The sequence below is a fragment of the Leptopilina boulardi genome, unplaced genomic scaffold, assembly GCF_019393585.1.
Source record: "Leptopilina boulardi isolate dan_hultmark-lab unplaced genomic scaffold, ZJU_Lbou_2.1 LbouV2_316, whole genome shotgun sequence".
Classification (NCBI taxonomy): domain Eukaryota; kingdom Metazoa; phylum Arthropoda; class Insecta; order Hymenoptera; family Figitidae; genus Leptopilina; species Leptopilina boulardi.
Window position 1 is genome coordinate 3,765,987 of NW_026137881.1, and position 15,182 is coordinate 3,781,168.

General features: G+C 27.8%; 1 protein-coding gene across 5 annotated transcripts in view; it reads right to left on the bottom strand.

Annotated features, from left to right (window-relative positions):
- LOC127284011 (uncharacterized) overlaps positions 1–15,182 on the bottom strand; it is a 240,551-nt gene that overhangs the window by 102,026 nt on the left and 123,343 nt on the right. For 4 of the 5 annotated variants that reach the window (XR_007843416.1, XM_051309274.1, XM_051309275.1 and 1 more), the window contains one exon: positions 7,199–7,261. Coding sequence is in view for 3 of the 5 variants with exons in the window: in XM_051309274.1 (XP_051165231.1) it covers positions 7,199–7,261 (63 nt within the window). In the remaining 2 variants the exon portion in view is untranslated. Of the gene's footprint in view, positions 1–7,198; positions 7,262–15,182 lie in introns of those variants that run through there. The other variant, XR_007843417.1, reaches the window with a different exon arrangement.

The window sequence follows — 15,182 nt, forward strand, 5'->3', positions numbered from 1 at the left end:
TTATAGTATAGAAACGGTTTTGAGGAACTGACCACGAATATGAAGTCAAAAATTGAAAATGGCAGATCCAATATGGCAGATAATTTTTCAAAATTCAAAATGGAGGATCCAATATGGAAGATGAATTTTCCAAAAATAGAAATAATTTTTTAAAACTCGTTATTTGGAGGTTTTAGAGATCGCTGATTACGAATCTGTAGTCAAATTAAAAAAATACAAAATGGCGGATCCAATATGACAGTAAAAAATTTGCAAATCCATTAGATTTGCTTGAAACTTGATAGTAAGAGGTTTTTGGGGTTGCTGATTATGAATCAGTATTAAAAAAATACAAAATGGTGGATCCAATATGGCGAACGAAAATTTGAAAATCCATTGGATTTGCTTGAAACTTGTTACTAAGGGATTTTTAGGGTCCCTGATTAATATAAGACGATGTCAGTTTTTCAAAATTCAAAATGACGCATCTATAATACGGCAAATGTGTCTTTTACAGGTTAAACCATTTTTTTTTTTTTTTTGAAATTCGTTACTCCTGTGTTTTTGAGATCGTTGATTACGAATCTTTAGTGAAATTTAAAAAATTAAAAATGGCGCATCCAATATGACGGTCAAAATATGAAAATCCTTTGAATTTACATGAAAATCGTTACTCGGGGGTTTTCGAGGTCGCTGATTACGAATCTTCAATCAAAATATAAAAATACAAAATGTCGGATCCAATATGGCGGTCGAAAATTTGAAAATTCTTTAGATTTTCTTGAAACTTATATGTAAGTGGGGGGGGTTTTTGAGATCACTGATTACGAATTCGATGTCAAATTTTAAAAATACAAAATGGCGCCTCCAATATGGCGGTCAAATTATAAAATCCTTTGGATTTACTTGAAAATCCATAATCATGGGTTTTCAAGGTCGCTGATTACGAATTTGTAGTCAAATTTTAAAAATACAAAATAGCATATCTAATATGGCAGTTAAAACTGAATCGAATTTACTTTTTCGACACTTCATGAGTTACTCGTTAGGACTACAAAGTGTCAATTGATGAATATATATAGAACACACACGATGAATGTAACATTTATATTTTATTACAAGAATATATCGTCGAATTACGCACTCCTCATGCGGTGCCGAGATTTTAATCTTGACCTTCAGTAATGTTGTTTACAACGTTGAAACCGGCATAATTTTTATTTTCAAGAAAATCTGTGCACAGATCTGCGGGCAAAAGAGAAGTAAGGAGGGGGCGAGGGGAGGGGGGGTGGAAGAGCACACATAAAAATGCAGGTCATGCGCGCAAACGTTTGCTTTGGCCAGGGCTACGCGACTCGCGAGTGTTTTATGGTCGACAGCTTTTGCGTGTATTTCGTGGTAGGCATTATTTTTCCTCCTAAACTCCGTTATACCTGGAACAATGGAGAGATTAAAACGTAAAATATGACCGGCCCTCTTGTATATATATATATATATATATATATATATATATATATATATATATATATATAGAGAGAGAGAGAGAGAGAGAGAAAGAGAGAGTGAGAGAGAGACTACTCTCGCATCGTATGCTCCACAGTAAATTTGGCGTACCTGCGGTGTGTATGCGCGTCGAGTTATTTTCAAGTTGGCAGCCTCATTTTTTTTCACCTCCAATATTCTTCTCCTCTATAAATGCAATTTTTTTTTTTTTTTTTTTTTTTGATGAATGCCAAAATCCTTTAGCAAAATGATACGCGCGCATATATGTATTTTACAGCCGCTCGCGTGCATTCAATTTCATTTAGCAAATCTTTCATCGCATGTATGGTTTTTCTCACAATTCAAGAATTTGTTTTGCATATGAATATTCATAATTTTTACATGCGTTCCTCTTGGCGGGGGTTATCTTATTTTTTTTTAAAAATCATTCTTTTAGAATATTAATTTTTTTTTGCTTTCATTTTGAGTGGCAATTTTTATATATATACACAGAAAAAAACTGAACTCAGAATGAGCCGTGTAGGTGGCTCATTTTGATGTGCAACAAAAATGAACCAGGTTGGTGGCGCCACTGTCTATGTCGTTTAGCATTGGCTCATTTTGATTTGCAACAAAAATGAGACTAGGTTTTCTCTGTGTATATATGCGAGAATCACTGAAGCGAATTTAATATTATATATATTTATATATATAAGAGTGTAGGGAGCTGTTGTTTTTAGAATTAATTTTTTTTACACAGAGACTCGGATCAATCGATTATAAGTGAATTCAGCAAGCTGTCGTGACTCGCTTTTCCATCGATAGACGTGCAAAGATTAATCGCTTCTAATCCCTGGGTGCCGATCATAGTTGCTCTCGGCTTTATTTCTCCAGTCACTGAATATATATATATATATATATATATATATATATATATATATATATATATATATATATATGACAAGCCCGCGCGATATCCATTGAACATGATTGATTTATGAAATGTCTCTCAAGAGTCGTCGCAGTTTCTCTTCGCATTATATATATATATATGCAGTTTCAATATGACATTCTTGAAAAACAATTCGTTATATTCGCCACGCCGGGACGCTTATAATATATAGCAAAGTAAAATGCCAATTTTTCTAATTTTCATTTTGATTTTCACTTTTATGGAAATGGATTTTCAATTGAATTTCGGTAAAAGTGAAAATAAAAGTCAAAATGAAAGTCAAGGTGAAAGTGAAAGTCAATGTCGATGTGGAAGTCAAAATGAAATTACATAATTGCAATCCAGGTCAAAAATTCAAAGTTATATTAAACTGGTTTGTAATTTTTGTAAATTGATACCCTGTATAAGAGTATATAACAAATCCCTAAAATATTATCTCATTTAAGGGTACTTAACCAATTAACATAACCTCAAAACTGAAAATAAGTTTTTTTTCACAATAAATAAAAATATAAATAAAATTAATTTTATCAAATTTTGAAAGATTCAATTGTATAATTTTTTCTAAGTTTAAAGAAAGTGTAAATAAATTATACTTTTTAAAAAATTTTCCTCAGTTAAAATATGGCTTTGGTTAGGACCACGCCAGTTTTTCTAATTTGAAAGTAATGTAAATGAAATAACATTTTAAAATTATTTTTTTTGGTGAAAAAAAGTTACCACTGGTTTTAAAAATAGGACTCTGGTCAGGGCTTGACCAGTTTTCCTTTTTTTTGGAAATAAATATAAATAAAATAAGTTTTTCACATTACTTTTTGTAAAAAAAATCCTAACAATTAAGGGGAAAGTTTATATGGTTTTGTATATATGGAAATAGCGTAACAATCATTTTAAGGAAATAGTCAGTTTCTTTAGGAAGGGTGACATTGGATATAGGGAAATATGGTCAATACCTCATCAGGCCCACATTTCAATTTCTACTCGAGATATATATTTTGGCTAATCCCCAAATAGAGTAGTAACTAGTTTTAAAATAGAGTTCCTCGTCAGGGCCTCGGTAATTTTCCTTGTTTGAAAAAAATGTAAGTTTGAAATAAATTAAATTTGAAATAAAGTAAGTTTGTCACATTACTTTTTGTAAAAAAAATCCTAAAAAAATTATAATAATAGAGTTGAATATTTATACAATAGTGATATAATAATTTTTTAAATACAGGTGTTTTCCACCTGTTCAACTATTTTTTTTTTTTTTTTTTCTTTTGACCGAAATTCACTTGTTTCTATATATGTAGCTTAAATTTAAGTAATTCGTTAAAGAAATTGATACCGACGACATTTTAGATTTACAAATTTCAACACATATATATGTATATATAATGCATTATTTCAATTCAGTGCGTGCAAACATGACCTAAAATTTTATCAGTTTTCTAATCCTAAATTAAGCTTACCATTAGTTTATGAAAAATTTCATCATTTTTTTCTATATAGTTGCATTGTTTAAATAAACTGTGTGTGGTAAAAAAAAATTCGTATTTATAATTTAATTAAATATTTTATATATATATATTAAATGTAGAAATTATTTCGAAAATTGGAATTTTTTTTATTTTTGAAATAATATTTACTTTATATATATAGCAATACATTGTTATTCATAGTACATACATTATTAATATTTATACATATATATATTATTAAGTAATATATAATTTATGATAACAAGCACCTGTTGATCTATATTTGTCATAGTAATAATCACGTATCAGTTGATATTATACCTTTGAGAAAATGCATATGTATATATATATATTTATCTGGAAAAATAAAAAAGTGGATAAAAGAAATGACAAATGGAATATTAAAAAAAATTTTTTTTTAATTTTTAGAATTTCTGTTAGTTTTAAAGGCTAATTATAAGGAAGAAAAATTACAAATAGCTTTTTGAAGGAAAAGGTCATCACTCGTGATGGTTTCGCCTATTAATTGTATTTGTCGGTTACGATGTCACGTATCGAGTATATTATTATTATTGAAAGGGATGCACCCATGAATATATATATATATATATATATATATATATATACACTTTGAAAGGTAGACAAGCAGGCAAAAGCGGCGGATGACTATTGATTGTGTAGCCAGCTGACAGAGACAGTGACATATGTCAGCGAGGCTTCTCGTTATCGCTGATTTAAACATGAGGCAGTCAAGACCCTTTGCTGCACCAGCAACTTCGCATTTCTGCTTACCAACCCATTTTATACCAACTCCATCGTTATTGTTATTACACTTATTTCAGTCTTTCAAATATACAACAGAATCTGTCCTGTTTCTGCCACTCACCGCACATTATTTCCTGCGTATTTATATATATGTATATATATTTCGAAAAATTTGCAATTTCTTTTTTTTATTTATATTATTATTATTATTATTATTATTATATATTCAAATAATGTTTTCATGAAAATTGAAATTTATTTTTAATAAACTGGGTAAGTAATATGTGAAACAAATTTAAATTATTATTACTTTTATATTAACCAGATTTCCCTATCTCTACCCGTGCAGAAATTTTGCCAGGGCTCAGATCGGGTCCGGATCAGTCTGCCCTATTAGGGAATGAAACGCCGCGCCTGATTAGGAAATCCAAATTTTCTGGTCGCCCTGATTAGGTGTGGCGTTTCATTCCCTACTAGGGCCCTGGTAGGGCAATTTTTATACGGATAATATGGCTTTTTTCCAGAAAAACTGACTAGTGCCCTTAAAAGCTGTTAATTAATAAACATTCCTCTAAAATTATTAATATACTATTTTTTTACAAAAGCTATTGTGAAAAACTTATTTTATTTATCAACATTTTTTTTCAAACAAGGAAAACTACCGAGGCCCTGACGAGAATCCTATTTTAAAACTAGTTACTATCCTATTTAGAGTGTAGCCAATATATAAACCGAGCAGAAATTGAAATGTGGGCCTACTGGGGTATTGACCAGATTTCCCTATCTCTAATGTTGATTTCCTAGAGAAACTGACTAGTTCCCTAAAAGAATTGTTACACTATTTCTATATATCTTCCTATATTATAATAGATATCTTTTTGTATATACAAAAAGATATCGCCGCCTCCGCCGCCGCTGTTTCAAGAATTCTTGACCTAGGAGGGGGGGGAGTCCCCCCTCCTAAATTTTGAGGTTATGTTCGTTTCAAGGCTCTGAATATAGCTGCAAGAACCCCCTCCTCCTCTCATTTCCCCTCCTCCGCCAAAACGGCCTAAATTTTAAGGTTATGTTCGTTTCAAGACTCTGAATATAGCCGCAAGTCCCCCTCCCTCCTCTCATTTCCCCTCCTCCGCCAAAAATGACCTAAATTTTGAGGATATATGTTTGTTTTAAGACCCTAATAAAGCAGTAAGTCCTTCCACCTTCCCTCATATCTCTCTCTTTGTATTTCCCGCCAAAAATGACATAAATTTTAAGGTTATGTAAATTTCAAGACTTTCCAATATAGCCGCAAGTGGAGGTGGAGTTCCCGCCAAAAATGACTTGAATTTAAAGGTTATGTTCGTTTCAAGACTTTTTAATAATTTATTGGTTTTTAGACAATTTCATTGAAATTATTTTTAAAAATAATTTCTTAATGTCAATTTTAATTTATTTAAACAGACGGACAGATTTGGCTATTGTAAGAATAGTAAAAAATCAATTTCAAATAAAGTGATATATTTTATATATACTTTTTTAGAAAATGGTATAAAAATGTAAAAAAAAAATGATCATTATTTATCCTCTTCAAGTTTTGGCATTTGAATTATATATTTCCGTATAAATATAAATTACTTTGGAAATTTTTTTTTCACCCTCCTAATAATTTTTAATGAATCACTATATATATAAGTTGAACGCATAACAAACTTTATTAATACAACGCATACAATCGTACACGTATAACGTTGCGAGAATAAAATATAAAAAGTTTCTTATTTCTCGCATCTCCCCTCTTGTTAAACATGAAGAAGATATATATATATATATGTTTCCCATTTTCGTCGCTTCATTTTGTGCCTTTCGATTTGTGGCATTCAATTTGTACGTGTGCGGCCTGGCCAATGACAAAGCCAATGAAGGGCAACATTTATCGGATGCATATATATATATATATATATCATCACGATACATCTAAGCAGAAAAGTTCCTAGCTCTGACAATAGATGCTAGTATACCCTGGATGAAAGTGTAAAAATGCTGACAAGCGGATAATAGAGGAGGCAGTCAGTCATTTTGAGAGATGGCGTGGAACAAGAGAGAGGGGGGAGGAAAGTGTTCACTGAGTCGTGAAAAGGAAAAAGATGGATGAACGCAAACGCGGTTAGTCTGAAGAGAGAGAAACAAAATTTGCGGCGGGTAATAAATCATTTTCCACTACTTGCATATGTGTATTATATATACAGGGAGTTTTGGGCGCTCTCTGACGAAGGGGAACGAAAGTAATGCGAATATACATATATATATAAAATATGTACACATATACTTCTTTAACGTCTTATATTACTTTTTTTCTTTGTCCAAATTATTTTTATTGTTCCCTTGTAAAAATTGTTTTTTATAACTGCTTTTTTTGGAAATAAAATTTTAAAAATATATGTATTTATAATATTTTAAATAGCAATTTTGTTTGCAATTTAAAAATATTTATTTTTTGTCTGTTAAATGTAAAACGTAAAAGCGATAAGTTCTACCTTCTTAGAATTAACGGCGCCATTTGTAAAAAGTCATTACTCACCTGAGTTGCAACACTTTTCCCGCCAGGAGCGCTGGAATCGCTCACACTAGACAGCCGCGGTTTCTGTAACAGAAAAGAAATATAGATTATAAAATTGTTAGGAATTTATCCATTTTATTTTTATATAATTTATAATAATTATAATTTTTTAAAAAATATTATTATTATTATTATTATTATTGTTTCTAGAAAGAGATATAAAATAAAGTATTTGTTTTTATTTTTTTTAAATTTTAGCCTATACATATATAATAACAAACTTGAATTGAAACACATGAGAATTATTTCGAAATACATATTGTGAAGTTTGCCATATATATTAAACACAATTTGATACAAAAACTTATAATTAAATGCAATAAAAATTCAGTTTTGGTTTTCATATTCTGTGAGCGCAGGAAATGTAAGGAAGTAGATTTTTATCAATATCGGAAACAGGAAAAAATAAAAGTCAACAATTCTAGATATGATAGATATATATATATATATATATATATACATTAATGCATATATATACAATTGCGTGAGCAAAAGTAATTAAATATTCGCAGTCATAAAAAGTCACTTCTCCAATTATTCTGTCAAGATATTTCTGATTAATAACAAAATATAAATGTTACAATTATTATTCACTGCACCAAGATATTATAAACTATATAAGATGTTATAAAATTAACAATATAATTATAACCAATAAATCACATACGAAAAATTTATCGAATAAAAAGTACTTTGAAAAAAAATTTATTTAATTCAAATAATTACGCGGTTACTTGCTTTATTATCACATAATATAATATTTATACTTGAACCAAATAATTTTTTATTTCAATTATTAATATAATATCGCCGTCGCTGTTTCAAGACTCTGAATATAGCCGCAAGTACCCCTCTCTCCTTTCCCTCCACCCCCATTGAGAGGGTGGATTTCCCGCCAAAAATGACCTAAATTTTGAGGTTATGTTATTTTAGCGGGAAACGACCATAAAACAAACATAAACTCAGAATTTAGGCCGAAATTTGAAGGAAAACAACCAAGAAATAAACATAACCTCAAAATTTAGGTAAAAATTTGGAGGAAAATGACCAAAAAAAAACGAACATAACCTCAAATGTAGGTCAAAGTTTGTCCTCAAAATTTAGGTCAAACTTTGGAGGAAAATGACCAAAAAAAAAAACGAACATAACCTCAAATGTAGGTCAATGTTTGTTAAAATAATTTAAAAAAATAGATAAATTTTGTTTTAAAATTGAAAATTAATAAAAATTATTATTAATCAAAATTATAAATAACATTTTAAAAAGTAAATAATAAAATATTAATTATACACTAAAAAAAGTGTTTGGTATATTGACAACCAAACGTTTGGTTGGTATTTAAGCAACCAAATTTTTTTTTGTTGAATCAACAAATTTTTGGTTGTCCCAATCAAACTTTAGTTAGAACAACAAATTTTGGTTCCTTAAATACCAACCAAACGTTTTGTTGTCAATACCAAACCCCTTTTTTCAGTGTAGTTTTAAATTCTACAAATTGGCCAAACATAAACTCAAAATAGATCATAAGGCCATATCTAAAAAAATAATAAAAAACGGGGGGTTGACCCGCGAAGCGCGCAGGAGGGGCGAGGCCCCCCTAGTAATATAATATAATATAATATAATATAATATAATATAATATAATATAATATAATATAATATAATATAATATAATATAATATAATATAATATAATATAATTATATATTTTTATAATTTTTATTATTATTATTATTATTATTATTATTATTATTAGTATAGTAGTGAACCAAATGTAAATGAAGAAAATTCCTGCTTTCTTCTCATGTCTTGTTGGAATTTCTGATTAAATCCCAATGTATTTAAACATATCGCTCTCTGTGCACTTTCCATACAGCCCTCAAGAAATTCTACTAAATCACTAAAGTATAAAATGTTACTTTATCAGAAACTCAAAGTTTCAATTAATGTTAAATTGTTTATAAAGTTTTCAAATTCCTTAATGTCATTATTATAATATAACGCGATATATTCTTCTTTTATCTTTTGATGACTTTACGTAATTTATCAACAAAAAATATATATATATATATATATATAAATGAGATAATAATAAATGTTTATATGGAATGTTATCGTTATTTTTCACATATCTTGACAAGTTGACAAAAAAAAGTATATATATATAATCATTTCTTATTTTGATTGATTGAAAAATTAAAATTTCATATAATATAAAAATTTTTTTTGATAATTACTTTTAATCATCATTCATAAAATTGATATTAAAAACCGGAAGTACGGTGAAATTTTTTTTTTAAATATATGTATATAGATTCTCTGATAATAGTATTTTGTCGTCAAAATAAACCGGAATTCCGGTTAAAATTTTTTTTCCCATGCTTTTATTTCATTAAATTATACAGCACGAATATAATAATAATAATAATAATCGATGTGTGAAAGACTGTCATGTAAACTGTAATATCTAGATTGTAAATAATCACTAAAGGAACAAATTTTGAGTTTTGAACTATACCGCTCAGATCGTCTGATAACTATATATATATATGTATATACATATATGATTCTGGAAAATGCTGTCATCACTAAAAGCAATTAATTTTAGCACATATTTATACATATATTTACGTCTGTTTGACACTTTGTTTACAATTTCGTGTTTCTATGTCAATGGCCAAGGTTTTTTTTTTTTTTTTTTGATTCTTTGTCGGTTTCTATCTACTGACAAGTCTTTAAAGATGCGCGAGATCTTCTTGAAATCGGTCGGCATAACATCAAAGCACAACACTATATTAGCTGTAAACTCATCCACGTCGAGACGTCAGAAATTTTGACGTTATGTTGTTAGCGCGCGGCCTCATGTCTATACGCTTCAGGCTAAACGGTAGAGAAAAGTTTTTGGTTTCAGAAGATGCGATAGAAGAAGAGAGAGAAAAAAAAACGGATGTAGGTTTAAGGTAATACGATCCTTATGGATATTATTTTCAAAGTTATTAAAAAGAATTGCTCACTATCTTTATATATATATATATAGTATGGGCGCCATAAGAAAAGATAACGAGTTGCAGTTTAAATTACAGTTGCATACACCGCGCGCACTTGGTTCCTTTAGATATGACCTCCTGTATATATATATATATATATATATATATATATATTTATTTATTTCATTGCATTCCCCAAGGAAACGTTCCCTTTGCTAATTATTGTTCACTCCAAATCGTCGTTTGCTTATATATTTACTTCGTGTAACACTTTCCATGCAATTGCTTCAATTTTTTCGCAAATTATTTACCTCTCTGAAAGTAATCTTCAGGAAATTTATAGTAGAAGTTTACAAATCTAATGTTCTACTCCCTTATTTATATAGTTTTTTTTTTATTTTGCTTTTTAATACTATTTCCAGGAGTTGTTAAAGGGCGGGAATAGTAGAGAACAATAAATTTTTTTTGTTGTTTTATGGTTGCGTTCACGTAACTCTAATTCACTTTCACTTTTTAAAAATTATTTTAACATTCTCACTATTATTCTACATTTTCACTATCGGAAATTTTTTTTTCTTATTCTCACTTTCACATTTGAAATTTTTTTTCAACTTATTCTGAATTTCATTTTCATTCTAATTTTCTCTTTCAAAAAGAAATTTTCCTTACTTCACAGATAGGACGTAAGCTTGCAGCAACCTTGCGGCAAGGTTGCCGCGCAAATATTGCCAACCTTGTACGGCAAACTTGACGCAAGCTTCAAATGTTCTACCTGACCCAAGCTTGCATGGTATAAGCCTTAACGAAAGATTGCTCAGTAAGCCTACGGAAAGATTGCAGTGTAAGGTTACTGCAAGATTGCACAATAAGATAATCGCAACATTGCTCAGTAAACTTGCACGTTAAGCTTGTATTAAGGTTGGTGCAAAGTTGCCTAAATAACCTTAATTTTAAAAAAATATTTTTAATATTTAGTCTAATTTATACAATTTTATTATATAAATTAGAGGAAACATTAAAAAAAAATTTTTTTGGGAGTTTAAAGCAATGTTATTAAGCAACCTTGCACCAACCTTGCTACAAGCTTACCGTGCAAGCTTACTGAGCAATCTTGTGATAATGCAATCTTTCCGTAGAATTACTGAGCAATCTTTCGATAAAGCTTTATCACGCAAGCTTGGGTTAAGTAGAACATATTTGAAGCTTGCAGTAAGCTTGCGGCAAGTTTGCCGTTCAAGATTTGCAATATTACGCGGCAACCTTGCCGCAAGGTTGCTGCAAGCTTACGTCCTATCTGGGATTATTATATAGTTATTTTAAATAAAAAGAAGTTGAATGCTTACTCACAATTTACTTAGATTAGTTAGTTAATTTTATAAAATTCAAAATGGCGGATCCAATATGGCGTCTATTTTTAAAAATCGTTCGAAATCCTTTGAAATTTGTTAATCTGAGGTTTTTGGGGATAACTGATAACGAATTTGATGTCTATTTTTCAAAATTAAAAATGGCGACGCCAATATAAGGGATATTTTATTTTTAAATCGATCCAGTTTTTTTTTTAAACTTATTACTTAGGGGTTTCTGGGTTACCGATTACGAATTCGATGTTAGTTTTTCAAAATTCAAAATTGTGGATTCAATATAGACAAAAAACTTCTTTTTTTGTAAATTTATCCGATTATCTTGAAACTCGTTACGCGGTGGTTTTTGGGATCCATGCAATTACAAATTTAAAATCAGATTTGTAATCAGTAACACTGAGAATCCTTGACTAATGAGTTTCAAGTAAATTCAGTGAATTTCAAAAAAAAAAAAAAAATCCGCCATATTGGATCCGCCATTTTGAATTTAAAAAAACTGACACCTACACGGAAGTAACTTTTACTATACTTCTTGTAGTAAATCCTAAGGTGACCGGAATTTCTGCGCGTGTTTCTGGCTATTTCTGCTACGTAAATAAAGTTAAAACTATAATTTCCGAAGTAAAATTTACAATTTACTGCAATTTAAAATTGCAGTAGTAATTTTTCAAATTTTCATAGGCGGATTTTCCTGCGGAATACAATTCTATATGGAATTTCCATAAAGCGATTTCGTTTAGAATTCTTCCACGTGGAAGAGAAAGAGAGTGAGAGAAACGCTTTGGCGCCGCTTCTTTGTTCCCATTCTGTTAGCTTAAACTCCGCCTCTTTCTAGTTACGTACACATTGAGCTAGAGTTAAGCCACTGGTGTAAACAGGATCATTAAACTAACATTGGCAAAAGACGTTCCGCTCTTCTCAAAAATGATTTATTAACAATATTCTCATTTTCCTCGAAATCTTTTCTTCTCTGATCTTTTTCTAATGTATATATATATATATATATATATATATAAATGAAGAGAAGCCTCTATAGCGATGTTCTTGATAATAAGCCAATAACTCTCCATTAATCATTTCATTTATTATTATTAGCGAGAAAACACTAAGTCATCCTAAAATTGTTACTAGTTTAATGTAATAAGACATTTTCACTGAAATAAATAAATTATCATTTCTCAACTACTATATATATATAAGAAAATAATTTCACAATGAATTAATGTATAACATGCTTATATAGTTCTCATTTCCATTTGGCACGATTTCAATAATAACTAATTCTCATTTATACTAATTTACCGCAGCAAAAGAATGTAATAAATCTTTGTATTTACAATAAAAGACACTGATTAGTTGTAGCTATATATGTAAATTTTTTTTTTCATAAGATGATGTTTAAAGCAATAAATTTTAGTTATAAAATTAACAAAACCAAAATATGACTTTTCCTATATGATTTACTGTCGATTAAGTATATTGTTCAAGTAATCAGAGAAACTTATATATATATATATATATATATCTTTTATAAATGTCGAGGGTCCAAAAACCTACACAACAGTACAATATTTACGTCACTTTTACACGCAACGGACCAATTATTAACTTTTTTATATAATATATTAAAATTAAATTTGATTGAATTGCGTCAATCTAGAAAACTGGTAATTCTATTAATAAAAAGTTGGAATTAAATTAACTTACAAGGATCATTAACTTTTATGATTAAATTACAAATGAAGATTTATTGTAAAATATAATAATTTCTATGGCAATATATTTTTCTTATTTTAAAAGACGTTCTTTTTTATTGTTTGCAGTTGACATTTGTAAATTGTAACCTCAAACTAAAAAGTAGTTTTTAACATAACTAAAAATATATTTAAAATTGATTTCACCCAAATTCGAAAAATTCAGTTGTACAATTTTTGAAAAAATTAAATTTTGAGTTAATATTTGTTGTTAAATAATAATTAATAAATATTTTGTATTTTTTCTTAAAATTAAAATTAATTAATTAAATTTCTTAAAATAGTTAATTCTAACTTCTATACATTTTTATAAACAATTGTTCACCAAAATTAAACAAATAATATAGAAAGTAAAATAATTATTATTTAACAACCAATTTTTGGGCAAAATAATTTATATTTTGAAAATCGTACTTTCAAAATTTGATAAAATTAATTTTATTTATATAGTTTTATTTGTTGTTAAAAACAACTTTTGTAGTTTTTCAGGTTATGTTAATGGGCTAAGTACCCTTAAGGTGCAAAAAAAAGTCGTTTTAGTCGATTTACATTCTAAAAAAAGTCAATTTTAAAAAAATTTAATTTAATTAGTTAATAAGTATTTTACATTAAATAACTATATATATTTCGAATGTTTCAGACTCAAACTAAGACGTAAATTTTAAAAATTTTATTAACTATAGGACAAATTTCTAAAAAAAAAATTCTGAAAACAATTCAATTTTAAATTTTTTATTTGAAAGTTTTTTAAATAATTGAATTTCTAAAGAAATATTAAAATTATTAGAAGTAATTGAACTTTGGAAGAATGACAGTTGAAATTTTTAGAAATAATTATAAATTTCAAAAGATTTTGTTAAATTTCAAACAATATAATTAAATTTCACAGAATTTAAAATAATTTATCAAATAATCGTTGATAAACTTTTTTTTTAAATATTTGAATTTTCAATGATTTACATTTCAGATTTTTGAAAATAATTGAACTTCAAATGATTTTCAATTAAAATTTTTTTGTGATTTCTGTTGATTGAAGAATTTATTAAAAATTATACAGGCAAAAATTGAATTTCAAAAGTTTTTAATTGAAAAATGCTTTCTAATAATTGAATTTTTGGAGAATATTATAAAAATCATTAAAAATAATTCAATTTCGGAAGAGTTATAATTTATTAGAATATAATTTATTATTAAATTTCAAAAAATTTTGAGATTTAAAACTTTTAAAATATATTTAAATTTTAAAAGGTTTTATTATAAATATTTTGCTAATTTTTTTTTTTTGCTGTTTTTTTAATTGTAAACAATTGTGTTTAAGGGAAGGCACCATTCCCCATTTTTACCCACTTAAATTTAAATTATCAAAAAAAATAAAAATTTCAATTTTTGACCAATTTTAGAAATTAGTCTTAAAAAAATTAATATTTTAAATATCTATCTTTTTCACAATTGACTAATTTTCATGACCAATTTTTTCCACGCTTTTTTTTTAATAATTCTTAAAGAATCTCTCGCATAAATTTTCAAAAATTTTAATTTTTTCGAAAAATAAAAATTCTAAAATGATTAAAAATTAAAATTTTCCTTTCTTTTATATATTTTTAGCATCCAAATATGATGCAAGAAAAATATAACCTCGTTTAATAATTTAAATTTAAGTGAATAAAAATTGGGAAGGGGTGCATTCTTCCTTAAGATAATTGAATTTGTAACGAATTGCATTAAAATTATTAAAAATAATTAATTTAGAGAAAAATTTGTTAAACAATTAAAAGAAAAGTTAAAGTCTAATGAAGACCTGCATTGTATATACTATACTAAAAAAGACGGAATTTTATTAA